At 36.3% G+C, this 23,633-nt stretch overlaps 1 protein-coding gene across 7 annotated transcripts in view; it reads left to right on the top strand.

The window, feature by feature from the left end:
* Positions 1-23,633, top strand: part of adgrb3 (adhesion G protein-coupled receptor B3) — a 154,999-nt gene that overhangs the window by 112,029 nt on the left and 19,337 nt on the right. For all 7 annotated transcript variants that reach the window (XM_056760877.1, XM_056760873.1, XM_056760876.1 and 4 more), the window contains 7 exons: positions 1,514-1,660; positions 3,405-3,480; positions 6,333-6,435; positions 8,403-8,446; positions 14,637-14,763; positions 15,930-16,033; positions 16,109-16,211. In XM_056760877.1, the coding sequence (XP_056616855.1) occupies positions 1,514-1,660; positions 3,405-3,480; positions 6,333-6,435; positions 8,403-8,446; positions 14,637-14,763; positions 15,930-16,033; positions 16,109-16,211 (704 nt within the window). The remainder of the gene's footprint in view (positions 1-1,513; positions 1,661-3,404; positions 3,481-6,332; positions 6,436-8,402; positions 8,447-14,636; positions 14,764-15,929; positions 16,034-16,108; positions 16,212-23,633) is intronic.

Below are 23,633 nucleotides of genomic sequence, written 5' to 3'. Positions count from 1 at the left end.
AAAATCTATTAAAATAATGTTGTCACAATATATTTTTGTCTACACAAGTGATTTCAAACATTGAAACACACCTTTATATTTCAAAGATTTTAAGATCACAAGATTTTTTTTCAAGTGATCCTAATCTTTTGACCGGAAGGTGTACCTCCCTTTGTTTGGTTGTTTGTTTCGTTTAGTATAAGACTTTATAAATAACTTGCAGGTAAACGAGACGTCTATCACAGGCCTGCTAGTCACGTGGTGATTTTAGACATTTACATGTGAGCTGCTTCACCCAATGTTCTTCTCTTTTACCCATGTGCTCCTGTGACTAATGCCCTTCCCCAGCTCTGCCAAACACAGCAGCTGGCAAGACTGCCAGCCTCCTAAACACACACACACCTCATAGGATAGAGGAATTATGTGCCTGCTGTTAGATGATCCTCACCTGGAGATCTAAAAATGAGAAATCATGAATTTGAATTGCAAGTGGGATAAACATCTAATTTAATGTACTTCTAATTAAAATTTCAGGGAGAAGATTTTAAGTAGAATTTGGGAAACAAATTAAAGGTCCAGTGTATGTTTTTGTGGAGGATCTATTGACAGAAATGCAATATAACATCCATGAATATGTCTTCAGAGGTGTATAAAGACCTAACATGATGTAGCTTAATGTTTTTATGACCTTAGAATAAGCTATTTCCATCTACTTACAAAGAGAGTCCCTTTCATGGAATTCGTCATGTTGTTTCTAGTAGTCCTAAACGGACAAACTGTTTCGGAAATACGTCGTCTCCTTTGGCAAAAAGTCGAACCTCACCCCTAGATGCTGCTAAATGTGGGCTGTCACACTCTAGGGCACATGCACGATAAATGAACTACCCATATGCCATGTGCCTTCCGGCAAAACCAACAGGCATATGTTTGAAGAATCCTAAAATCACTCCGGACCGTGCCAATGTCAGATAAGAGATTTGATTCCGTCCGTCTGAAATGCGACTGGCTCACAGCTCTGTGTCTTAAAGGCTTTTCTGTTGCTTCTGTGATCCAGTGAAATCACACAGAATCAATGGCAATTCCACCTGCCAGCGCTGACCCAGGTCTTTTTATTTCACAGCAGCCTGAGAAGAGATTGCAAAATTGTACTTCAGAGGCAGAAGTGAAGATGTTGTTGGCATTGAAGTTAAAACCGGCTTTCACCAATAAAACTTCTCCTAGTAAAGAAATGGACTATAAAAAATACACCGACGCTGAAAAGAAATTAGATGCTCATACATTATTATATGTTTAACTACAGATGAAAGAGTCCCCTGAATGTTTATTCAGCCATAAATGTGAAATGAATGGAACATTTTGAAGTACTAGTACATCAGGTGATGAGATGTTGTTCGGAAGGCCACATAACTGTAAATATTAAGAGATTTGTAGTGATATCACCGTCTTTTATTACTGAAATATACTGTACCCCATCCTCAGATTTCTTCCTACGTTGTGAAAGAGTGATTTCTCAACTCTCTCTCTCTCTCTCCAGTTGCCAGTATACAGAGGCTGCCTGCTGTGTCTGACAAGACTGATATTAACTTCCCCATGAAAGGTCGGAAGGGGATGGTAGACTGGGCCAGAAACCCAGAGGACAAAGTTGTCATTCCCAAAGGAATCTTTGTACCCCAGACAGCAGGTACTTCATTTTATTATGTCACTCTGCAGATGTTAAGGATGCATCTCGTGGCCAGCACACTAAAAATACATCAACATGATTTAATTAACCCATGTAAACATTGGGGTTTGACCTAACAAATAATACATTTTAGCACATGGAGCTTATGATAAAGTGATGCTGGTGATGCAAAAAGGACCATAGTTTTGTATTGTTGCTCTCCTTACAAAACCTTGCATGTCCACATTCACTGTTTTACAGAAAATGGAAAACTTTTTTAATGATGAAATACTGTTTAAATTTTTGCAAAACCCACATGTTTGCAAAACCAACTTAAGTTAAACAGCTTATTTGATTTTTAAAGTAAATTTAACTCAATTTTTTAAGTCGGTTCAATGTAAATGAGTTCAATTGACTCATAAAGCTAATTTTATTTTACTTATAAATGTAAGCCAGCCGAAATTGGTGATTTCACCAATTGCAGTGACAAGCATTAAGAATTACAATAGTTATTTAGGGCAAAGAATAATATGGAACTATGAGGTTTCAGATGGACAGAAGCGATATGTCTTATCTAGATATACAGTTTTGATCTGAACTGTTTCTAATCATCTTTTTTTTTAAATCATCTCAAGGTGTATGCTAACTATATATATATATATAACTTTGTCCTCATTTGAGTTTCATTCAGTAAAGTTCAAAATATTTATTTTTTAAAAAATATATTAAAATGGATTACTAAATAATAAAGAAAAAGCTGCCAATAAGAGACCAGAATAAATGAGAACTTCCCCAGTACAGTTTAGAACGCTTTCCAGGGTGAGAGCTCAAGAAGCTGAACTATAAAATGCCAAGACATCGATTTTGCTAATTCTAGTCAAGGTATCGCGACTTTGAAAATGTTAAAATACTGAATCATTTAGATGCTTTTATTTTCTGCGTAATTTCCACAAGTTCAATTATGGTACAGTTTTGGTTAGAATACTAGTTTTGTAAAAAGAAGAGGAAAAAGATTGAGTGTTCCCAAACATTCAAACAGGGTTAGAGGATTGCTCTCTAAAAAATAATGTCATTTTTTGTTATATTGGATCATCAGTGGGAAGTTTGGTAATTGCTACAGTATGATTGCTGTTTAATGGGATAGCTTGAGGAAAACAGGATAATATGTCAAATCCTTGCCGGATGCTTGTTTTAGAGGAGAATACGCTTTGTAGGCGGCATCAATTCAGATGACACAGTGCTCATGGAATCCTCTGGAACAATGATAGCGCAAGCGAGCTAAGCGCCGGAGCACCAGACTATTTACCTAATTAGAGTGATCAGTCTTATCTGAAGTGTATCAGAGGGAAGTAATGGAGGATTGATTTAATACATAACTCACTCCAGCTCACCCTGGGCTACACTAGAGGGATAAGCAGAGCTGCTCGAATCAGGATTAACCCTCCTGACGGTGAAGAATATTTATTCATTTGAATTATCAATGCATTTGCTATTATAGCCAAATCTAGCACCATATCCATTAATTGGCTGGACATTTATGATGGATTACCTTTCAGGATTATTTAGGATTGATATTCAGATTTTATTCTTATCGGTTTTTGTCTTGTCTGTTTGTTTGAAGAAACAAAACAAATCTATACTCCAAATCATCATATAATCCTCCACACTGCCTAGTAAACAGAAGCCTATGTCTTGTTGTCGAGACTCTATTTGCAGATGTGATTACATAATATGCTGATAATCTAACCAGAACGTTCTCCGGCAGATATGGATGGATCTCCTGTCTTCATTCTTGGAACGGTCCTCTACAAAACTCTTGGCCTTATGCTGCCTGCTCCACGGTAAGAGGGAGTCATGATGACTGTGGGGTTAACATGCCATTCTCAATCTGTTGTCATGTCTGCTTCAATGTCTATAAAGTGTTAATAATTCGGGTTAGATGAAAGTTTCTTCTGACCTCTATCGAAATATGTTGTTTTACGTACTTATTTTTGAAGAGGTCGAGGTCAAAGAAATGAAAATGAACCCTTTGCTTATGTTTCAAATTATAAATCATTATCATACTGTAAGCCAGAGTTATTACAGTTTTGTTTTTGTTTTTATTTTGCTTTTATTTCTTATTTTTAATGTTAATTTTACAAAACAAATAACAATAAACAGAGACATTTTCAAAGTTTAAGTAAGCTTACTGCTGTCAATTGGAGAAAAGTGAGGAAACAGATTTCTTATGTACTTATACTCAATTGATACTAGTTGATTTTGTTTAGTTTTATTTCTATTTTTAAGTTGCAAATTGTAGCTTTAAAAGCATGGTAATGTAAAACCTGGTAGCTTTTCAATAAAACAAGTAATTTTGTTTAGAAATAATTAAGTTATTTAATACTTAAATAACAAAATAGTTCGAATTAAAAATATTTTACCAATGTCTTTCCTACAAAAAAATTCTGAAATTTTTAAAAAATTCTATTAGTTTCTATTAACCTTCACAATTTTTGTTTATTGATTTGGGTGCTGTGCTTGGTCATTATCCTATTAATAAAAACATTTTGTCATTCAAAGAATTACACACAACAAACTTAAAGATAGATTTTCTTTTTATGTCAGCTATTCTTTAACTCCAAAACAGACAGCAGCCTGTGGTGTTTTCTCTCCCAGTTTTTATGTCAGAATGAAATTTGTGGTTATCCTTGGAGTCCGTCTTGAAGCTCAGGATCAAAACCTCTACTTCCATTTGAGGACTTCCAGCAAACCTCTGGAGAGCCAGAGGACAGAACAGCCCTTTCCTGATGTGTCTCTGAGCTGTCAATCAATCAGCAAACCTAAGTTTGTTTCCTCCGTGGAATTTTCACTGACAAGAGAGAGAGGTTCATGGAAGAGATAGCAGGGGCGGGTCTGTGTTCTTGAGCTGTGCTGGATTCAATGAAGCCATCAGGGAGCTGGAGATCTGTACAAACAGTGGAGGATAACAGAGAAGAGCTGTAATAAAGAAAGAAAAACAAAAAATGAATTACACCTGCAGGATTTGTAAAGACAGAGTTTTACATTTAATTAGAAGAGAAAATATTAAAATATCACTTCTAAAATCACCACCACATTAATACTAGTTCAAAGAGTAGAGTCATGTTTTGAGAAGTTCTCCATCGTTCATGTAACAAGTGTTTGTAAACAATCTGTTTTTGTGCAATTTCGCTGTTGGCTAAGAAATAAAATCAGCTTCAAAATTCTGACACCATTTACCCTCATGTCTCTCCAAACTTGTGTATTTTTTTCTTTTGTAGAACACACAATGGGAACTTTATGGTAGAATGAAAAAACGTACTCGGTGGAAGACAAAGAAGATATTTTGAGAAATGTCTCAATGGTTTTCTCTCCATACAATGAAAGTCCATGGGGGCCAGTGTTGTTTGGTATCCCAATTTCTTTGTTTTCTGACACAGGTTTGGAAGACATAAGGAGTTTAAATTATAAAAAAATAACTTTTATAAATAATAGCATTCGTTTAAATACAAATAATTGAAAACATATGCTTTATTTGGGCACACTGTCCCTTTAAGACTTGAGTAATTTCATTCTGGCTATGCAGACTTCCATGATACTGTAAAGCTAAATTTCTGCATGATTAAATCAAATCTAACGGCTGGTTGATAATTTTTTTCTGTATGTTTATCTGCGTACATGTCTAAAGAAAGTAGTTTTCGGTATTTCATAAATACATTACAAGTCCACTTTTATCTTTAGGCCAGTACATGTGGGTTCTTGACAACAGTAATAATTAAAAATAGTGTCAAAAGCACCCTACTGCATCTACACTACAGAGTAGCTACATGTTGTGCATCTGTTTTCTGTGTCTTTGCCTCTTTTCAAATGGACCATGAAATCATGCCCTAAACTGGTCATGTTGACAAATGCTACACAAGAAGAATTTGTCTCGGTTGTTCTCTGGAGGAGGGCAAGATGAAAAGATATAAGGCTTTTCGAATCCTAAGTTTATTAGAAACTTTGTATCAAACATCATTTTTACCCCCTACTCCAAAAGATAAGAGCAAATATATATATCTTTAAAAAATATACATGGTCAATTAATGTTTGCTTTGGTTATTAAAATGAAATATAATGCATTAAATAAAGTGTTTAACTTCTTGAATGTTGTCAGGTCACAGGCAGATTCTTATATGTGATTGTTTTGCCCAGAGGCGACCATTAAAGTTAATCAAACAGACTGAAGGAAAACACATTTTGATTTGCTGTGTTTATTATGCTGTTAACTGGCCCATCTATACAGTTAGATCAAATATGGTTGTTTGCTGGTTATTTCATCAACCCTTATGACATTTGTATTTCATATTCACATTTTACATTTAGTCATTTAGTTGACTCTTCTATCTTCTTTGTTGGTTTGCTTTGGATTTGTTTTCCCATTTATAAAGCATCATACATATCACCATTGCTGATCTAAATAAGTTAATATCTTGTTCACAGTGAACTACCACAAATATCGACCCCACAGTGATGAAGTCCTACACTGAGCTCACCCTGCGTCAATGCATACTTCCGTGCTAAATGAACCGACATCTCTATGCAAATGCGTAGAATGAAGAGTTGTTGACATGGAAGTGTTGAAATGAATGAAATTAGCATTCCTAATGCAAGCGTAAAGTGATTGTTGTGTTTGATTTTGTCTGAATCTCTGCAGGAATAACACCGCTGTGAACTCAAAAGTGATCACTGTGACCGTCCGACCAGAACCCAGAGTTACAGAGACCCAGCTGGAGATTGAGTTGGCTCATCTAGCTAATGTAAGCACCAGTCAGATCTCCACATGCTTCTTAAATGACACCAACACAGAGGACATATACATTAAATAGTTCAACATATTCTAACTTTAGTTTTTTGTCTTTATTCACTTTTTATGTTTTCTGTTGGCTTAAAGATACAGTCAGGAAACACAGGGGTAGATTATTGCAATAAGTACATCATAGTGAAATATTAACATGTTAATGTTAATATTGAGCATAATTTTAGCAAATCGTTTTTCATAGTTTTAGATTTATAACTTAAGATTTCTTTCCTGGCAGTACCTGATGACGATAATAATAATATTAAATTATTTGTATGATTATTTTAAAATATATATATCACATGAATTATGTTATATTCTATTATATTCATAATTTTAATAATATAGTTAATAATATAAATAATTATGTAACAACACCAGCTAGCATTAGTATATTATATATAATATAATAGTGTATATATATATATATATATATATATATATATAATATGTATTATATTTATTATAACATATATATATATATATATTAATAATAATAATAAGCTCACCTCTGACTTTGATTTCCCTCATGTCACTCCAAACCTGACAATAATAATAATATTAATTTTTATAAATGATTTATATTATTATTATCGGGAAAATTATTATATTGTATGTTTGTACTGTATGTATTATGTTTTATTACATTCATTTTTATCTTTGATTAATACTATTATAATTAATTAATAATTAATAAATATAAAAATTAGTATTTATTATATTAGTATTGTTTTTTTTTTTAAATCGTACAATTGTTCAATGAAAGTAGCTTTATTTAAGTTCACCTAAAAATATTTATAAATTTGACTTCGATTTACCTCTTGTCACTCCAAACCTGTGGTGCGTTTCCCCTATAATGACATAACTCGCTGGTAAACCACCATAGTGCGATGCATCGTTTAAGAAACTAACACGGCTGTTTCCCGTAATGATAGTAACTTTGTCGCACATCTGTCCTTTGAACAACGTTGGTTCAACAACCCAGTTGATGACCTCACATAGGTGGTGGAGTAATGCCGTCATCTAATGAATGTCCTCCTACATAACTCCACCCGCGGATTCCCCAGGGTCCTAGCGCACTTATGTATAGGCTCATGCGCACTTTTATAAAACAACGCCGCTACAAAAAGTTTTCTACAAAAACTAAAAGATGTAAAATTAAATTTGAATATTTAGATTGATGGATATAGAATGCAGTGCCTGCTCAAAAGCACGATGTATGTAAGTCTACATGTCATAATATTAAGGAACTATGCTTCTCACCACAGCTCTAGACCTGTAGTTCCAACTACGCAACTTTGCGATGCTGCTTGCGATTGATCGTCGGAACAAGGGTTTCGGCAACACTTGAATCGTTGACCTATGCTGAAACGATAGAACTTGCGACCATAGTTGGCTAACAAACCTTTTAGGAAACACATCCCTGTATGACTTTCTTCTAGGTCCCTATTCACTCACTATAATTCATCATTATGTATTGTTAAAGCATGTTCGAAACATTCTTTAAAATTTCACTTCATATGTGAGTCAGAAGCTAGAAACAAAAACGGTTCGTTTGAGCTGAAATTGGACTGAAATCTGGCTTTGTGAGTAACGACAGCCGAGCAACAGGGAGCTTCACAATGCCACTGTCATATGTTTAAGCTTCATTACTCAACAAATAACCAGCAGTAATTAGTCCAATAATTAATTTGTCAGCTCTAGTTGTTTCAATGTGTCAGGAGAGCAGATACAGATATGACCAGAGCAGTACATCGGGGGCTTTAAGATACATATAAGATCTATTTTTCATTCTCTGGGTCTTTAAAGTGACAAGACGCTGGCATCGTGATGGTGTTTATCATGTGCTGTATGTACCGCAATATGTTTTTTCATTGTGCCGGTTATCCAATCACAGTTCAATCATAGCCTGTGTTTTTCTTCCAGGGAACAATGAACCCGTTCTGTGCACTGTGGGACAGCTCTGTTATGTAAGTGAAAGTCAGTTTTATGTGTGTGTGTGTGTGTGTGTGTGGTTGTGTGCTTAAGTGCCATTGTGTTCTTATTTGTTTCAATGAGCCTTTAATACAGTAACTTCATGGCCAATAATAAATCATGGTGCTTGTTGAAATATCCAGCTATTGTATCCATGGAAACATGCTTCTGTCATAGAGGGGCAACACCGGTTGACTCCAGCAGTAATAGAATTTTGATTGTGTTTTTCTCACAAAATGCATATGATAAAGAAGGGGCTTTTAACACGCATGCCGTCACATCCATTTCAGGTCAATTTGAAATTAAAATTGACCGATTTTTGAGTACAATTACGAATATATGAAGTAAAACGTGATATTGTGAAAGCACTTGATCTTGACTTTAAAAAACGCTGGTGTATGGCAAGAATGCCGTCTTAAGATCAGTCACAGTCAATTGTATAGCTAAGAAGGAATACATTATGATATTATAAACCGCTGTTTTCTAAACCCTTGAAAAAGTTCTTGAAGAAATAGAATAGATGCAATATATATTGAGGCAAAGAGTTTAAACATGACATATAGGATGCAATAAGTATTATAAAACATTAAATATTCGTCTTGCCTTATTTATTTTTATTTTACTTGGTCATTGAACATATTCTTGTTGTTGAATGTGCTGTATATTACAGCAATAAACAATAAGCTAACGGGTCTACAAGAGGTCTCCTTAAACCCCAGAGTGGTTCTTAAACACTCTTTACTGTGTTAAAAACAGACATTTGGCTTACTGATTCTGTAAAATGATGGCAATGTGATCAAATTATTTCGTGAATTATTAACAAAACAACTTACACTACATCTGGTAAGATGTTTGCCAAGCAAAGTGATAGAAGCTCTGCACATGGTGTATTATGGCGTATACTGTATTATTACATACAGAAATATAGAATTGGCAGCCACTGGCTCATCGTCTTAACAATAGCTTTGAGCCATTTTGGTAATGTAATGTTCTCATTGTCACTTCTGTTTGGGGCTATAGCTTGGAGATGCTTTTCATAAACGTTTGGTCTCATCTTTGCTTAAACTCCATTTTGTTTTGGCAGCTATTTCGCCTCCGTTCCCTAGCGTGCAATTAATAGAGCACACATTTCTCTCAGGCAGGCTATCTACTGACAGATTCTGTGAAAGTTATCATTCTCAGAAAATGAAAGGCAAGTTTGGCTACACGCCGAGATATCTTAAGTGATAGCAAACTTTATTACTGTACATACTGTTCCATGAACACTGGGTGTGATAAGTTTAAATTTATACATAAATATAATTGCATTAATGCAACAGATCTCTCTTTACATGCACTTAATTTGTTATATATGTGATGGTTATTTCCTTTTTCAGTTGTGCGTGAAAAATGTTTATTTCAGACCCTGGATCACAAAACCAGTCTTAAGTAGCACAGGAACATTTTTAGTAAAATAAAAAAATACATTGTATGGGTCAAAATTATAGATTTTTCTTGCATGCCAAAAATCATCAGGATATCTAGGAAAGATCATGTTCCATGAAGATATTTTGTAATTTATATACCTTAAATATATAAAAACGTTATTTTTGTCGGTGGATGGCCTGCCACATTGCCCCTGATTAATAACTTGTTTTTCACAGTCCTTACACAACCCGTTTACTCATGTCATCCTAAAATGATCAAAGAATGCATATTTAATCCAATAATTTTGGTTTCAGAGGACACATTTCATTAGCGACTGCTTATTTTCAGGTTCCATTTAAGATTTCCAGATTTTCAATCTGGCCGCCGGCCTTTGGAACCCATTTGTAAGAAATAAAACATGAAACATTATCCTAAAAGGATAAGAGTTTATGATCCGAGTGCTACACATGCTTATCATCCGGATTTGGGTTATTCTGTTATGATCTTCGTAGATTCAGTCGTTTAATTATTAATTTGTTAATCCCGTCTGGTCCATGCTGTGGATTGAAAACGGTTTTTATTTAATCTTAATAATCTTCAAATATGAAATTTACACGGTGGTTTGGAGGCGATACGACCGAGTATGAGCCAGACCTCTGTGCGGCGGCCGATAAGAATACAGAGAAAGCCTATTTACCAAATTGAATTTCCATTGAGTCATGGCCATGCGGGTTTGCCCCCTCAAGTGAATTTTTGCCTTGTGGTGTTATCATAACCGGCTTAAAGAGGTGGGTCAGTCTGAGATACAAATTTCTTATGTGATTTTTTGAGTTTTAAAAATGCCCATTTCACATGCATTATGATTGTAAATTTTTTGCTGTCGAGTTTAGTCTCTAATCTGTTTGCATGATGATTTATGTGGACGCATGTTCATTAATAAATGTGTTGGTTAACGGATTTACTCTTTGCGCAAGATCAAAATTGGCCTGTGCAAACAAACAATTAGGGAACACAAATGCACAACTCTATCAGCTCTGAGTGGCATGATTGTGCATATTTTGAGGCGATGTAATTTTAATTAGCCCCGAGAGATTTTTACCAACATCGAGGGGAAACAGCTGCTGATTTCATTGACATTCATATCTTGACTTTGTATGTTTCTCTCCAGACGTCCTGTTTACATTGGCCTACTAGAGCTGGGTGTCAATCAGAAGTGTTGCATTTTAACCTCTGACTTCAGTTAGACAAAAGACAAAGATTTCGGTGTAATAAAAGACCAAAACATACAGTAGTTGTGTCTGGAGAACTCTTTTCCTTCAAGTGAAATGTGTGGTGTTGATTGCCATTAATTGTATTTGTGTCTAGTGTTTATGTTGCAAGAGCGTGCCTTTTGTAAGTGTACGGAGACGCTCTTTAAAAAAGCATGACAACAAGCAACATGAAAAATGCAGTATGATGAGTAGCCGGACTCACCTCACCATTATAGTCCTGTTTGTTTGTAGATTTTGCTGGAGTGTTTTTTTGTTGAATCGAAATGAAATGATTTGCTCCAGTCTCAGGAGAGCTGATGAAAGGTTTCTTCAAAGGTCTGGTTCATGTCGCAGTATTGTTAAAATGATAAGTTATCTTGATCTAAAGGCAGAATCGTTCTTTCTAAGGCCAAATGTTGTTAAGCTCAACGCCGGTTATGCTGATGCAGGCTTGAATTATAACTTTCTAGATGTTTGCATGTCTGAAAATGCACAGGAGGCCATGCAGTGGCATAAATCTCCATTTTTCCATCATGCGATGTTTGTCTGAAGTGATAGAGATGATTGTAATAGCAAAAGTCTTGCACAAGTTTGCTACTTTCCCCTTGTTTTTTATTGTTTTTTCCATGCAGTAGTGTTCAAGGAGTAAATGCAAAAAAAATACAGACTGTCAGAATTGGTGTACACAGATGTGACATCTAGATAGAGAACTTTAAACTATTGAATTCATAGAGGATTTTAAATGCAAAGTGGGTATATAAACTGCACTTTTATTCATAAAAATATAGTTTCAATCTTAAATCTAGTTTCAGTCTTCTTGAAAAAATAGATATGGTAAAATTGATGAATACTTAATATCCTTTTAATATTTCTTTATTAATAGCAAAGAAGATTTTATGTTGTCGGTAAGCAAATGTGTTTTCATCAGGTGTCCATTACCTTTTTTCCAGAACACATTAAACTTAAATGCATAAGTTGCATTGTGAAAATGTGTGCAAAGGGTGTGAAAACTACATGCTACAAAAATAACTGTAAAGTGGACATAAATATAAAATGTGTTAAGTATTAGCAGTTTATTATTATTAGGTGAATTAATGCTGGTTAACCTGCCATATTAACCGTTAAAAAAATAATATTTATCATAATTACTTGAAGAAAATCGCGTTTTCTTTTAATTATGAGCTGTTTTAAATGAATGTTTCAGTAACTATAACAAGTTTTTGCATATCAGTATGTGGTACTATATTTCAGTACTATGGACAGTGCCTCATCTTGGCTATTAAAAGTCTTGTCATTAGTTTCTGTGAGCACAATTGCCTAGAAACGGAGTCTATCTTGAGACCGGCGTAATTCATACACCCACAGACTCCTCCACAGACGGTGTCTCTCAAATTCCATCTAGACCGGAAAAGCCAAGTGACTAACATGAGAACAGATGCAACTTAACTGAAAAAAAATTCTTTCTCATCCGGCTCAAAATACACACCCAACACGGCCTGAGCAGGAATTACCAGAGTAACATATCTTAATTCACTTTATTTCATTGACAAAATAAATACACTTTTAATAAACTAATGTCTTTGTAGTTTACGTAAACTCTTTAGTAGCATGAAACTCTTCACTAATAATTAGGTGATTAGTACTTCTCATGTACAGCTGCTCATATGTTCAATAATTGAATGAATTGACCACATATTGAGTGCAACTGAGTTTGCTGACACAGTAACCCACAGCAATACATCCTACGACATCCTAATAAACGCCTGAAGTCAGTCGCAATCGGCTTGATATCAATACGGTTAGACGGGACAGAGCCGTACTTCGTCTTCCATGAGTGAATCAATCCAACCTGATTTATATAACATATCTGAAGTTAAATATGATCCGTTAACCAAAAATGAATCGTTCTGTTATGAAAGATAAATTCATACAACAATTACTATTGTTATTAATGATTTTTACATAAATTAGTAAGATGTTACTTCCAATCCACTTCGTATTTGACCATTTTAATGCAGCTGTTGGATGGATAGCTTTTAACCTTACCATCCCATCATACCATCAAACAAAATATAAAAAATCATACCATCACACACCTAAAGGCCATAATTAGATTGATATTTCAAAATGTATGATATCATTATATTAACCAGTTTTACCATAAATGTATGGAATTTTACATTATAGTGTCTAATTCTGGGTAAGATGTCACGACATCGTATCGTTTCACATATATTTGAATGTACATTACGCACTGATGTGGGATTAAATAATGTCTTTAACTGACTTGCAAATGTAGGTTATTATAAAGTGTTATCCATGCATATGAAAAAGAGGGAGTTTTAAAGCTTAATTAAAAGCTTGAAAAGAGAGCCCTGCTGCAGTTTAATTATGGTGATGTGCAGACACAATTCCCCACGGTCTTACTCTGGGAAGGGTTACAAAAGGTTTCATGTCAGAGGGCCTCCAGAAAAGACTGCATTTGTTACGCATCGTTTAGAGGCACTACATCTGCTTCTTATACTGGACATTATACTACATTCAACTGGTTGATCGTTGCACGTTTTTCTGTCGCTGTGTTGCTTAAGCATGTGTAAAAGGCTGATTATTTAGATCGTGTGATGTTCATATTTTGAACGTGTCCAACTTGACATGAATAACACGAGTAGCTAAGTACACGAGTGGTGTTTATCAGGCATTCTTTTTTTTTACCAATTTGTTCCTCAAAATTGTGTTTGATTAATTATTAAAAGAGTGCAAGTGAGCTGTTTTGTTCATGTCAGATCTAGCCATCACCCAAGAAGCGTAAGCATTAATAAACAGGTGAAATGTCTGTTCTATAATTCCGCTCGCCAGAGAAGGAGAAACTGGCTGCTACCATCCAGCCCGTTTTCACGGGGAGGTTACCGGTTCCGCTACGATTTTACCTCACACGTATGCCTCGGGAATACCAACTGTGTAAAAGAAAGCACGAAATCCGTTACGTATTGTGTAAAATTCAAGCACGACCGTCGTATCCGCGCTAAACCACCGAGAAAGGGGGATTCTTTTCGAGGCATCTCCCCCCTCCGCCATGGCGGGAGGCAAGAGAGTATCAATCTGATGCCGTCCGCCGTTTCTAGGCTGATTTTTTTCCCCTCAGGAAAGCGTCCAAAAGCCGCTAATTAGAAAACCGAGCGGAAATATACGACGTTAGAGAGCGGAACGAAAGCCTTCGAGTAGACAGAGAGGAAAAACCTCGTCAGGTTCGGTAAAGATGCTTTATTTTGCTGTGTGGTGTGTGCGTGTGAGTGTATCTGTGAGGAGTGAGTGTTTCAGCACCACATCGCTGGACAGCTCCGCCGAGCCTCAGCGCTTCGCTCGCGCTATTGACGGTCGCGTTAAAACGCGTTTGCTTCGCTAAGAAGTAAAGTGGATGAGATTGAGATTGTGCTCGTTGTTAAGGATTAAGAGTGAAGGAATTAGGGGAGCACGTACAAGCTTGTTAAGGCGAGCTCCGGTCCGAATTAATCTTCTCTGTGTTGTATAGGAACGATTCTTGGGGCAGCTGGAGCTCTAAAGGATGTAGAACCGTGCTCACCGATGCATCCCACACCAAATGCTTATGTGATCGGGTATCTACCTTCGCCATTTTGGCTCAACTACCCAGAGAAATAGTAAGTATTGAGATTGTCTTCTCATTCGGAGCTTAAGAGCTGTGCTGTGCTGATATTCAAATGGATGTAACGTATTGCCATGTCTGATAGAGATCTACCTGTGTGTTTGCGTGTAATGGCATCAAGCATTAATGAATATACTTCATGTTTATTTAATACTGTTGGAATATAATGCAGATGTTTTGGATTGTGTATTATACACATGGATTTGTAATAATGGCTTCATCCTATTAACCCCCCCCCCTTCACCCCCACAGAACGATGTACATTAAGATTACGGTATGATATAGATCCTAATCTTCGTTTGACCATTCCTGTTGCGTGGAGCAGCAGGATGTTGTTCACATTTTAAGAAGCTATAATAGCATTAGCTGTGGCCTCTTCACCAGTAAGATTCATTAGATTTACAATCAGGTTTGGTCCACAAGAATAGCTGGCTATACGGCTCTGTTTTACCCTACAGAGTTAGAGGCAGCCATTTTTTCTATGCTCATGTGACCAAGCATCGAATTGATATCTTCGGAGTGAAAATGATGGATTTGTTTGCATCCTGGTGATGCAGCGGGGCAAAGTTTGATAAGTATTTTAATGCACAGCTGATGTGTCAGTATGACTTGTGACTTTTGGGAGCTGGATTGGGGGTGGGGCGTTGGGGGGGATGGCATTCTGGGAAAAAGGCATACATGCAGTAAATACGCTGAGGGCTGTACGGCCAATTTACAGTGAATGCCTACATGATGTTAGATTGTCAAATGCATATACACACAATATGTATTTTGAAGGTATAATTGTGTCCAAAAGACATATTTATTCGTCCAAAATGGCAGTCTGTGTACAGTGTCAGTTGCAGGGTAATTGCATTAAAACAGATTGTAGATTGTTATCTATAATGGTTCATTAGTTGCGTTTTGTGACCTTAAGCACCTACCTGTTGGTAATGAGCGCTGTGTATGGAGGCTAATACATTACATTCATGTGAAGGGGAAATTAAATGAAAAAACTGAATTGCAGACCAAAGCAGCGAGTGCTTTAATCCTCTAAATTTGGGCTGTACAAATGGCCCTGCATACTGTAATGTGCTTTATTACCAGACACTGAAATGGGCTTTTATTAGTGCTACAAGGGTCTGAAATTCGCTCTCTGAAGCTCTCTTGTGTCATTCACAGGCTATGGAGTACTCAGGAGTCCCATCAGTGACACTTATAGTAGGATGTGGTCTGTCCTGTCTGGCCTTGATCACATTGGCCGTGGTGTATGCTGTTTTGTGGAGGTAAGTGCATATACAAAGGATAGTATTAATACCGCTTTGCTATAGCAAGATTTAAAAAAAATGTTTTATTTCCAGGTACATCAGGTCTGAGAGATCAATTATCCTGATCAATTTCTGCCTTTCAATCATCTGCTCTAACATTCTGATCCTGGTTGGACAGACGCAGACACATAATGCGGTAAATATTTTCTGTTTGTTACTTACATATCATCAGATTAGATTTAATATGCAATCAGGTAGTGAAAATCTGAACGTCGATTCCATCTGATTTGTTATCAAAGTCCACTCTGCATTCCCATATTTATTGCTTGGCTTAGTTTGTGTGTGGGTTGATCTTGTAGGCTTGATTTAAAAGTAGACAGCTTCTTCGCTTTGGTATGATGCCCATCACGATGATTCAGGTTTTATAATACAAATGAAACACTGGCTTGACTGGTAAAGACTTCTATCTGTATATTATCTAACCAGAAGCAATCCCCACCCCCAGACTGATGTGTATTCATTTCTTTACTTTTATAAGGCATTGTGGCTTACTAAAAGTCAAGCCGTCTGCCCTAATTTTCTCTAAAGTGACCTACTTACATATCCAGATGTGTAAGTCTTGCTCTATAGTATGATCGGATTGTTGCATTCATATACTGTAAATGGTTATACGTAATGTTAAAGCGCTTTAGTTTTAGTTTAGTTTTTGCTCACATGCTCATAAGTCACTGGCTCATGATCCCAAGATTTAGCTGAAGGAGTATTTTTTGTGTACATATTGCATACGAATCACTTTTTGTTGAAGGCATGTATGTAAGATATTTTACAATCCAAAACATTTCCACTGAGCTCAGCGTTCTCAGTATTGTTTATCAGTCTTCTATTTCTAGATAATGTTTTGAGTCAGTACTCAGTCAGCCGTAGCAGTTATTTTTAGCAAATGAGAACATCTTTCTGTGTCTAAAGCCAAGGAGAAATGATGATGATGACGTCTCTCTGTTTAGTGCCTCTAAATGTAATACTCAGAATCCAGCTGGCTACGTTCTGAATTACAAACTATGATGCAATTTGGGTGGGTTCGATTTGTACAGGTTGGCACGGGTCAAACATGACAGATTGTGTTCAGGGAATCCACAAGTGGTTGTTGTTATGGTTTTGTTGTGAGGTGAGAAAGCAGTGATATCATAATCCAAACTGTCCTTGTGATTGGAGATCCTGCTCATATTAGAGAAGCTGCATATCCAATGTATGCGTTTGCTAACTTTTTGGCCCAAAAAAATGCTCTGGATGTGCATTTAGACGTTTATCTAGTCCTGGGGAAAAAGACGAGTGCTGCATGACAGAAAGTACAAAGTTTGGCAGTGTGCTACATATCTTACCGAGTAAACTCGAAGCAAAAGTCCCTTAGTGTTCACAGCCCAAATGGTCCAGTTATATAACTGTCTCTCTGCAATATCCGGAGCCCACGTGAATCTGAACATTTGGGACCATTGTGAAACATTTAAAGTTGAGGATGCAGGTAGGGTGATAGCATATTAATGCTCTCCGGATATCTGCAATTGGTTTTTAAAAGGACCAAATTGGAAAGACTCTTTACTAACTTTGAGCGTCATTCATGACTAAAAGAGGCATTAGATGTGTTAGTTAATTAGTTTAAAAGGAAAAGCATTTGTCACATTTACTGTTTTTAATTCAAGATAAGAAATGATATTGAAGGAAAAAACACAAAAGAACAAAAATAAATTATCCAGAGCTTACAAATAAGACTCGTTTGGCCTCATTTGAGTAAACAAAATAAAAGAGGTTGATTTTTCAATGCTTACAAGCTTGTCAGGACTAGCACAGCTGGTGGTTTTTGGTTATCATCAGAAGAGGGTTTACACAGAGGAGAACGTTGTTCCTACGCTGCCCACACAGACGGGGCCTGCGAGTGAGTCAACACCGATGCGGGAAAAACACATCGCTCAGTCACTCAGCCAGACATTTCTGTGCAGTTTTTTCTCACAAGCTTTTCATAGTTCCGCTTCTAACAAGCATTCTGGCCTAGACGGAAGTGAAATATCAAGGTTAAATACAGTTAGTTTCTAATTTAAATGCAGCAACTGTTCTGGAGAGCATGCTGAACACTTATTTAAGTGCATTTGTGTCGAACGTAAGTGTATATGCAACAATGACATAGAAAAACTTGAAGAAAACAGGTGTGTAGGACACAACTGCATTGAAAGGTAAAAATAAGTCCCATCTCTGCAGCCTTATCTTATATTCCTGCGGTTTCAATTTTAGTATCTTGAAGAAATCATTTTACTGAGCCGACTAGATTACATTCTTGTAGTACCTTATTACTCTTGGACACATGCAGTTCAAGCCTTAATATGAAGAGTTTGTTTGCAAAAGCTGTATTTTTGGGGTTAGTTTAAACATAGTTTTGTACACTGCCTTTGAATAAAAATGTTGTCTTAAAGGGGTCATATGGCGGTCATATGGGGTCATAACACTTGTTTTTCTGTGTCTTTGGTGTGTTATAAGTTGTCCATGCGTGTATTAGACTCGTAAAATGGCAAAAATGTAAGTATCAGAACAAAAGATGCATTCTATATAAAAGCGAATGCTCACCCAGACCACACCAAATCAGTTTGTGGTATGAGTTGACTAAGACCGCCCAAGACCGACCACCTGTCAGTACAACTAAGACCGACCACCTGTCAGTACAAGCGTTACATTTCCGTCACATGCTTGCGGTATTCGACCAATCACTACACACTGGTAAACTGACCAATCATAGCACACCTTGCTTTTCAGAGCAATGAGCTTTGTTAACAATCTGCGTGTTTCAGAGAGGCGGGGAAAAGGGTTATACACATTGCATTACATCTAAAACAAACGATAATATTCGTTTTAGCCGTCTCATATGACCCCTTTAAAATGCCATCTAATTAAAATATAACTAAAATATTTTAGGTATTTGCAATAAAGAACAATAAGTTTACAATATAGTATTTTGGTTTAGGCACAGATGTCTGATTTATCTTTTAGTGTAAAGAATCAAAATTATTGACGTCAGTGCTGTGTATTGTATAGCTGATACTGTACATAGCTTGTATTTATAAGCCTAGCTTATAGAAAAACGTAGGTCTTGATTCCAGCAGTACAGTAGGTACAGTCCATCATTAATGGGCCATAATTACATCTGGAGCTCTGCTCTGTCCATATCTACAGCATCCGCTGAGTGTTCTAAATGGTCAGTGCATTATAGTTACCATGACAATAAAATGTCGTTCTTCAGAGGGCTGCATCCACCAAGTTCTCTTCTGAACCATTTGCCATGTTTGTGCTCTAAAGTGACAATTTGGCTGGTTCCTTCTTCCCTTTGATGGAAAACATGCATGGTTTTCACCATTATGGTCAGAGTGGGACTAAAATATAAAGTATATTAAAGCTGTTAAAATAAACTAATAGTTTTGCATTAATGAGAAAACCAAATAAAGAAGCTGCATTTTTGTCATACAATCATAACTCAGAAATACATGATTTTTTTAATATAGTACCTAAAAGGTATATTCATAAATTGTTTCATTTCAAATATGTGGTTATGGTGACATGAGTCTGTAATTGGTCCATTCTGCCTATTTCTTTTACTTTAAAAGTAAATATGTCTATTTTTTTTCATTAACAGTGGAGAAGCGAAAGCTGTTACCACGCCAGCACAGTCGCTATATGCGTGTATTGTTCTGTTTAACCTTCACGTGGGATGGCTCACAATAAATGAGCTGAGAAAACTGCACAGGTCTTTTATTATATATTTAATCTACCATCTAGGAGTATTTAAAGTAAATATCACATGCCATCAACATCAGTGTAAACAATGTAGTAAAAATTAACCCTAAAGGATTTATGATTCATTCCTGCATGTTGGGAATTAAAGTCCTGTTAAAATCAGAAGCATGTGTTGTATTATTCAAAAAGATGATGACCTGCATCGTTTGAACCAGCACCAGTGACTTGTGACAGATAAGCAGAGGTTACAGGTTATTGCCTCCAGCTTGAGGTCACGCGTGTGACGTGATGCTCATGAGAGGGAGAGCGCTCCGCCTGCGGTCTCTCCAAACATTGTGAGGATCGGATGGCTCGTATTTCATATCATAATTTTCATTTATTCCACACCACATCATTTTACATTCCGCATGAAGAGGGAATGCATCATTTCCAACAGTACTGCACTATATGAAGTGTGTTTGTCATTAAGGATTTATTACTTTTGATATGAATAATAATTCATGTTATTAATAATAATTAATGGAATGCATAGTTTTTCAACAATCAATATTGTTATCCTTAACGTGGATTGTTTGCAGTTGTTAAGCAACGTAGCAGCTTGATCCATTAATTTAAAAATGTGTACGTGAATATACGTGGTATATCAACATATTTTATTGAATGTGAGTAAAAAATAATGATAGAATCTTAAATAAAAGTAGAAATAATAATACATTTTACATACTGTACTGTATTACCACATGAAGCACATTATTATTGAAGGTTTAAGCTTTTTTCTAATAGTTTAGTTTAGTTTATTCTATAGCAAATTTCAACATTCAAAAGGACCAACAAAGACTATATATTACATCTTAAAGAGTACATAACTATGTTTTTTTAAGGTCCTACTTTGGTTTATGGAGTGTCCAACAACAAGTTTATGTACATACAAGGTGTAAAAACACGATTATTTCATAATAATAGGCAGTTATTCTGACTTCACATCTTGACGGACTCTCATTTCTGTAAAAAATTAGCATGCGAATATGGATGGTTTGTCAACATATTAAATTGAATGTGAGTCAAAAATAATGATAGAATCTTACAGAAAAGTAGAAATAATAATTCCTTTTACATACTGTATTACCGCATGAGCACATTATTATTGATGCTGACCGTTTTATGTGTTCGCATTCGCTTTTTGTGAAACATTTATTATTTGTTTTTGATATTTATAAAAAGGTTGAAACTGAATGATGCTGGAAAAACTGCCCCCAAACCTTTGTTGTTACTTAATGATTCAAATTTAACCTTCGTTGCGACTTATGATTCATTGAATTGGAACAAAAGGTTGACGTCTTTGTTTCATTAAAGACGTCAAGCACTTCAGTTACTTCACACTGCTGACAAAGTTTTAATCCTATCATGAATTCCAAATCTGCTTGTTTTTGAGGACGGACTAGACAACAGCTATTACAGTAGTGGATGAAGTACAGAGACGGATCTCAACAAAACCCCCGGCCTGGAGCCAGCAGTGGGCTGAATGAATTAAGCTCGATCAGTTTCTTTGTCAGGCCATTTGATTTATAACAAGCGCATCTCTCTTACTGCTCAGCCTTGAGAACCCGATGTGAATATATAACGTGCATTTTGCTAATGTGTGTGTGTTGCTGTTCCTTTAAGAGAAACAGCCGGACGGCCATAGCGTCTGCTCTTATTCCATTAACAGCCCCTAAAGTGTCTTGAGGGACTCCAGGATTATTAAATGCTGCTCAGTCAAACTTCATCTTATCTCTCGCTGCGAGAAAAGGTGCCATTTAATCCGGTGCCTCTTTGTGAAGTATCTGAGCGCCAGTACGTACCAGCTGTCACTGGTGATGAAACAGCAGATTTATATAAACCAGTGTTCATTCACTTTGAGACCCTGAACTTTTACTTTCAATCCAAAGTAAATTGTTCAAACTTGAGAGTTGAGTGTTGAAGGCGACGGTTGAAAGAGACTTCTCGGGTGCTTCGACTTTCAGCTATCTCGGTGGAGTTTCGATCATTTAGTCGAGTTAGATTGGCTTGGGCCGCTGTGACGGTAAAATGCAGGTGTTTTCTCAGGTGTGAATATCTGAATAGGCTATGCAACTTTAGATGATGGAGTATTCAAAAGGTAATATGTGCTGTAGGCTGTTATAAAGCGTGATGAGTCTCTCTCCCGGATGTTTTGCGTCAAACCTCAAAGAAATATAATGTTTGCGGAGGTAAATGTTTATAATGTTTACCTTGAAGATGTATCTGTAATTTACTTTCTATTTTTATGCTCGACTTCTTTTTGATCACTCGTGACTTGTTTATCTGCTCAAGCAGTGAGATGTCGGCCTCAGGCGTACTTCCAAACGCAGACATCAAGGGTTTGATTGGAGAGACCCAATCCAAACAACGTTTGGACACGATGAAAAGCATTAATAATTTCAAACTTACTCACCTCTGAGGTTTCTCCCTGCGTCTAATCTCTAAACTGTGATGCTGATAATAACCCTTTATTTGTCGGCTCCATATATGAAAGAAAGATACAGGCATACGTTACAAGCTGTCTGCTAGTGCTTTTATTTTACCTCAATTGTTGAATAATGTAATAGGACGTTTTTGTATCTTTGCGAACAGGCAGCGTTTGTCATAAATATTAATGTAGTTAAGGCATTTATGTCAAAACACCAGCGAGCCTGTACAGCGTATGAACAGCACGGCTTGTATCTGGAGGGAGAATATTTAAAGTTAATTGTTGAGGAGAAAAGCATTTCTGGCGATAATCTTGACAGAGTGTGAAAACATTGTTGTTAAACTTGAATATCGTGCTACAACTCAAGAGCCTAATAAAGACCAGATCCCTGAAATATCCAGACCGGTCAAGTATGGGAATAAGGGCTTTGGAAGCATTTTTATTTTCTACTGTATAATGAATCAGGCTTAATTGGCCTGGATATCTGCATCTTGTCAGTTTTATTATCAACCGCTGCTAACGGTTTTAACATTTACTTTACATTGTGTAAACTACGTGGCTGACACAGGACTTAGATGTAGTCACGTTTTCGCTTCTTTCTCGAATGAGATAACGTATTGAAACATGTTCTGTAGAGCAGTTTGTCCATTTAGGGCTTCTGTATAAACAACATGGGGAATTTCATGTAAGGAGACCCGTGGTCTGTGTAGATAGAAATAGCTCATTCTTAGCTAATAAAAACCTAACACATTATTATGTAAGGTCTTCATACACATACTCTGAAGATATAGTTATGTGTATTATATTGCATTTCTGTCAATAGTTACTCCAAATAATGACGCACTGGACCTTTAATCTCCCATTATTGGTTAACCATTGAGTAGTTATGCCTTTAAGCTGACTTGCTATTTGTGCTTCACTAGCATAACCAAATGAAATGCAAGCAACGCTGTTTTTAAACATGTTTTTCCAAACGCTCCCCCAAACAGTATATTTGAATACTCTGCAAATAGCAGCTGTTAGAAGATGAGACATAACTCTGAATATTAATAAAATGCAATTTTGTTAAGTTTTTTGCCTTTAAACAAGTAAAACGCAAAAGCCATTGGAGCCCATAAAAAACATACAGTACTCTATCCAGTTTTATTATTCTAGGCTGTTTTGCTTCCTAGTTGCATTCATCTTGTTTGGGGGGCACATGAAAACCCTGTTCTGAATCAGCATCTTTGCAGTCTAGATGGAGAACTTAGCTGAAGGAAAAGAGTTAGTCTTCCAAACTTCTAAACGTCATTACACAATTAGTTCCTGTCCTCTAATTTGATTGGCGAGTGATGTTTCATGCATGCTGATATACAGTGTAGATGCACCACATTGGGA

The sequence above is a fragment of the Triplophysa dalaica genome, chromosome 11 (genome assembly GCF_015846415.1).
Source record: "Triplophysa dalaica isolate WHDGS20190420 chromosome 11, ASM1584641v1, whole genome shotgun sequence".
Classification (NCBI taxonomy): Eukaryota; Metazoa; Chordata; class Actinopteri; order Cypriniformes; family Nemacheilidae; genus Triplophysa; species Triplophysa dalaica.
Note: the sequence above shows the minus strand (reverse complement) of the source record. Positions and strands in the feature narration are given on the sequence as shown.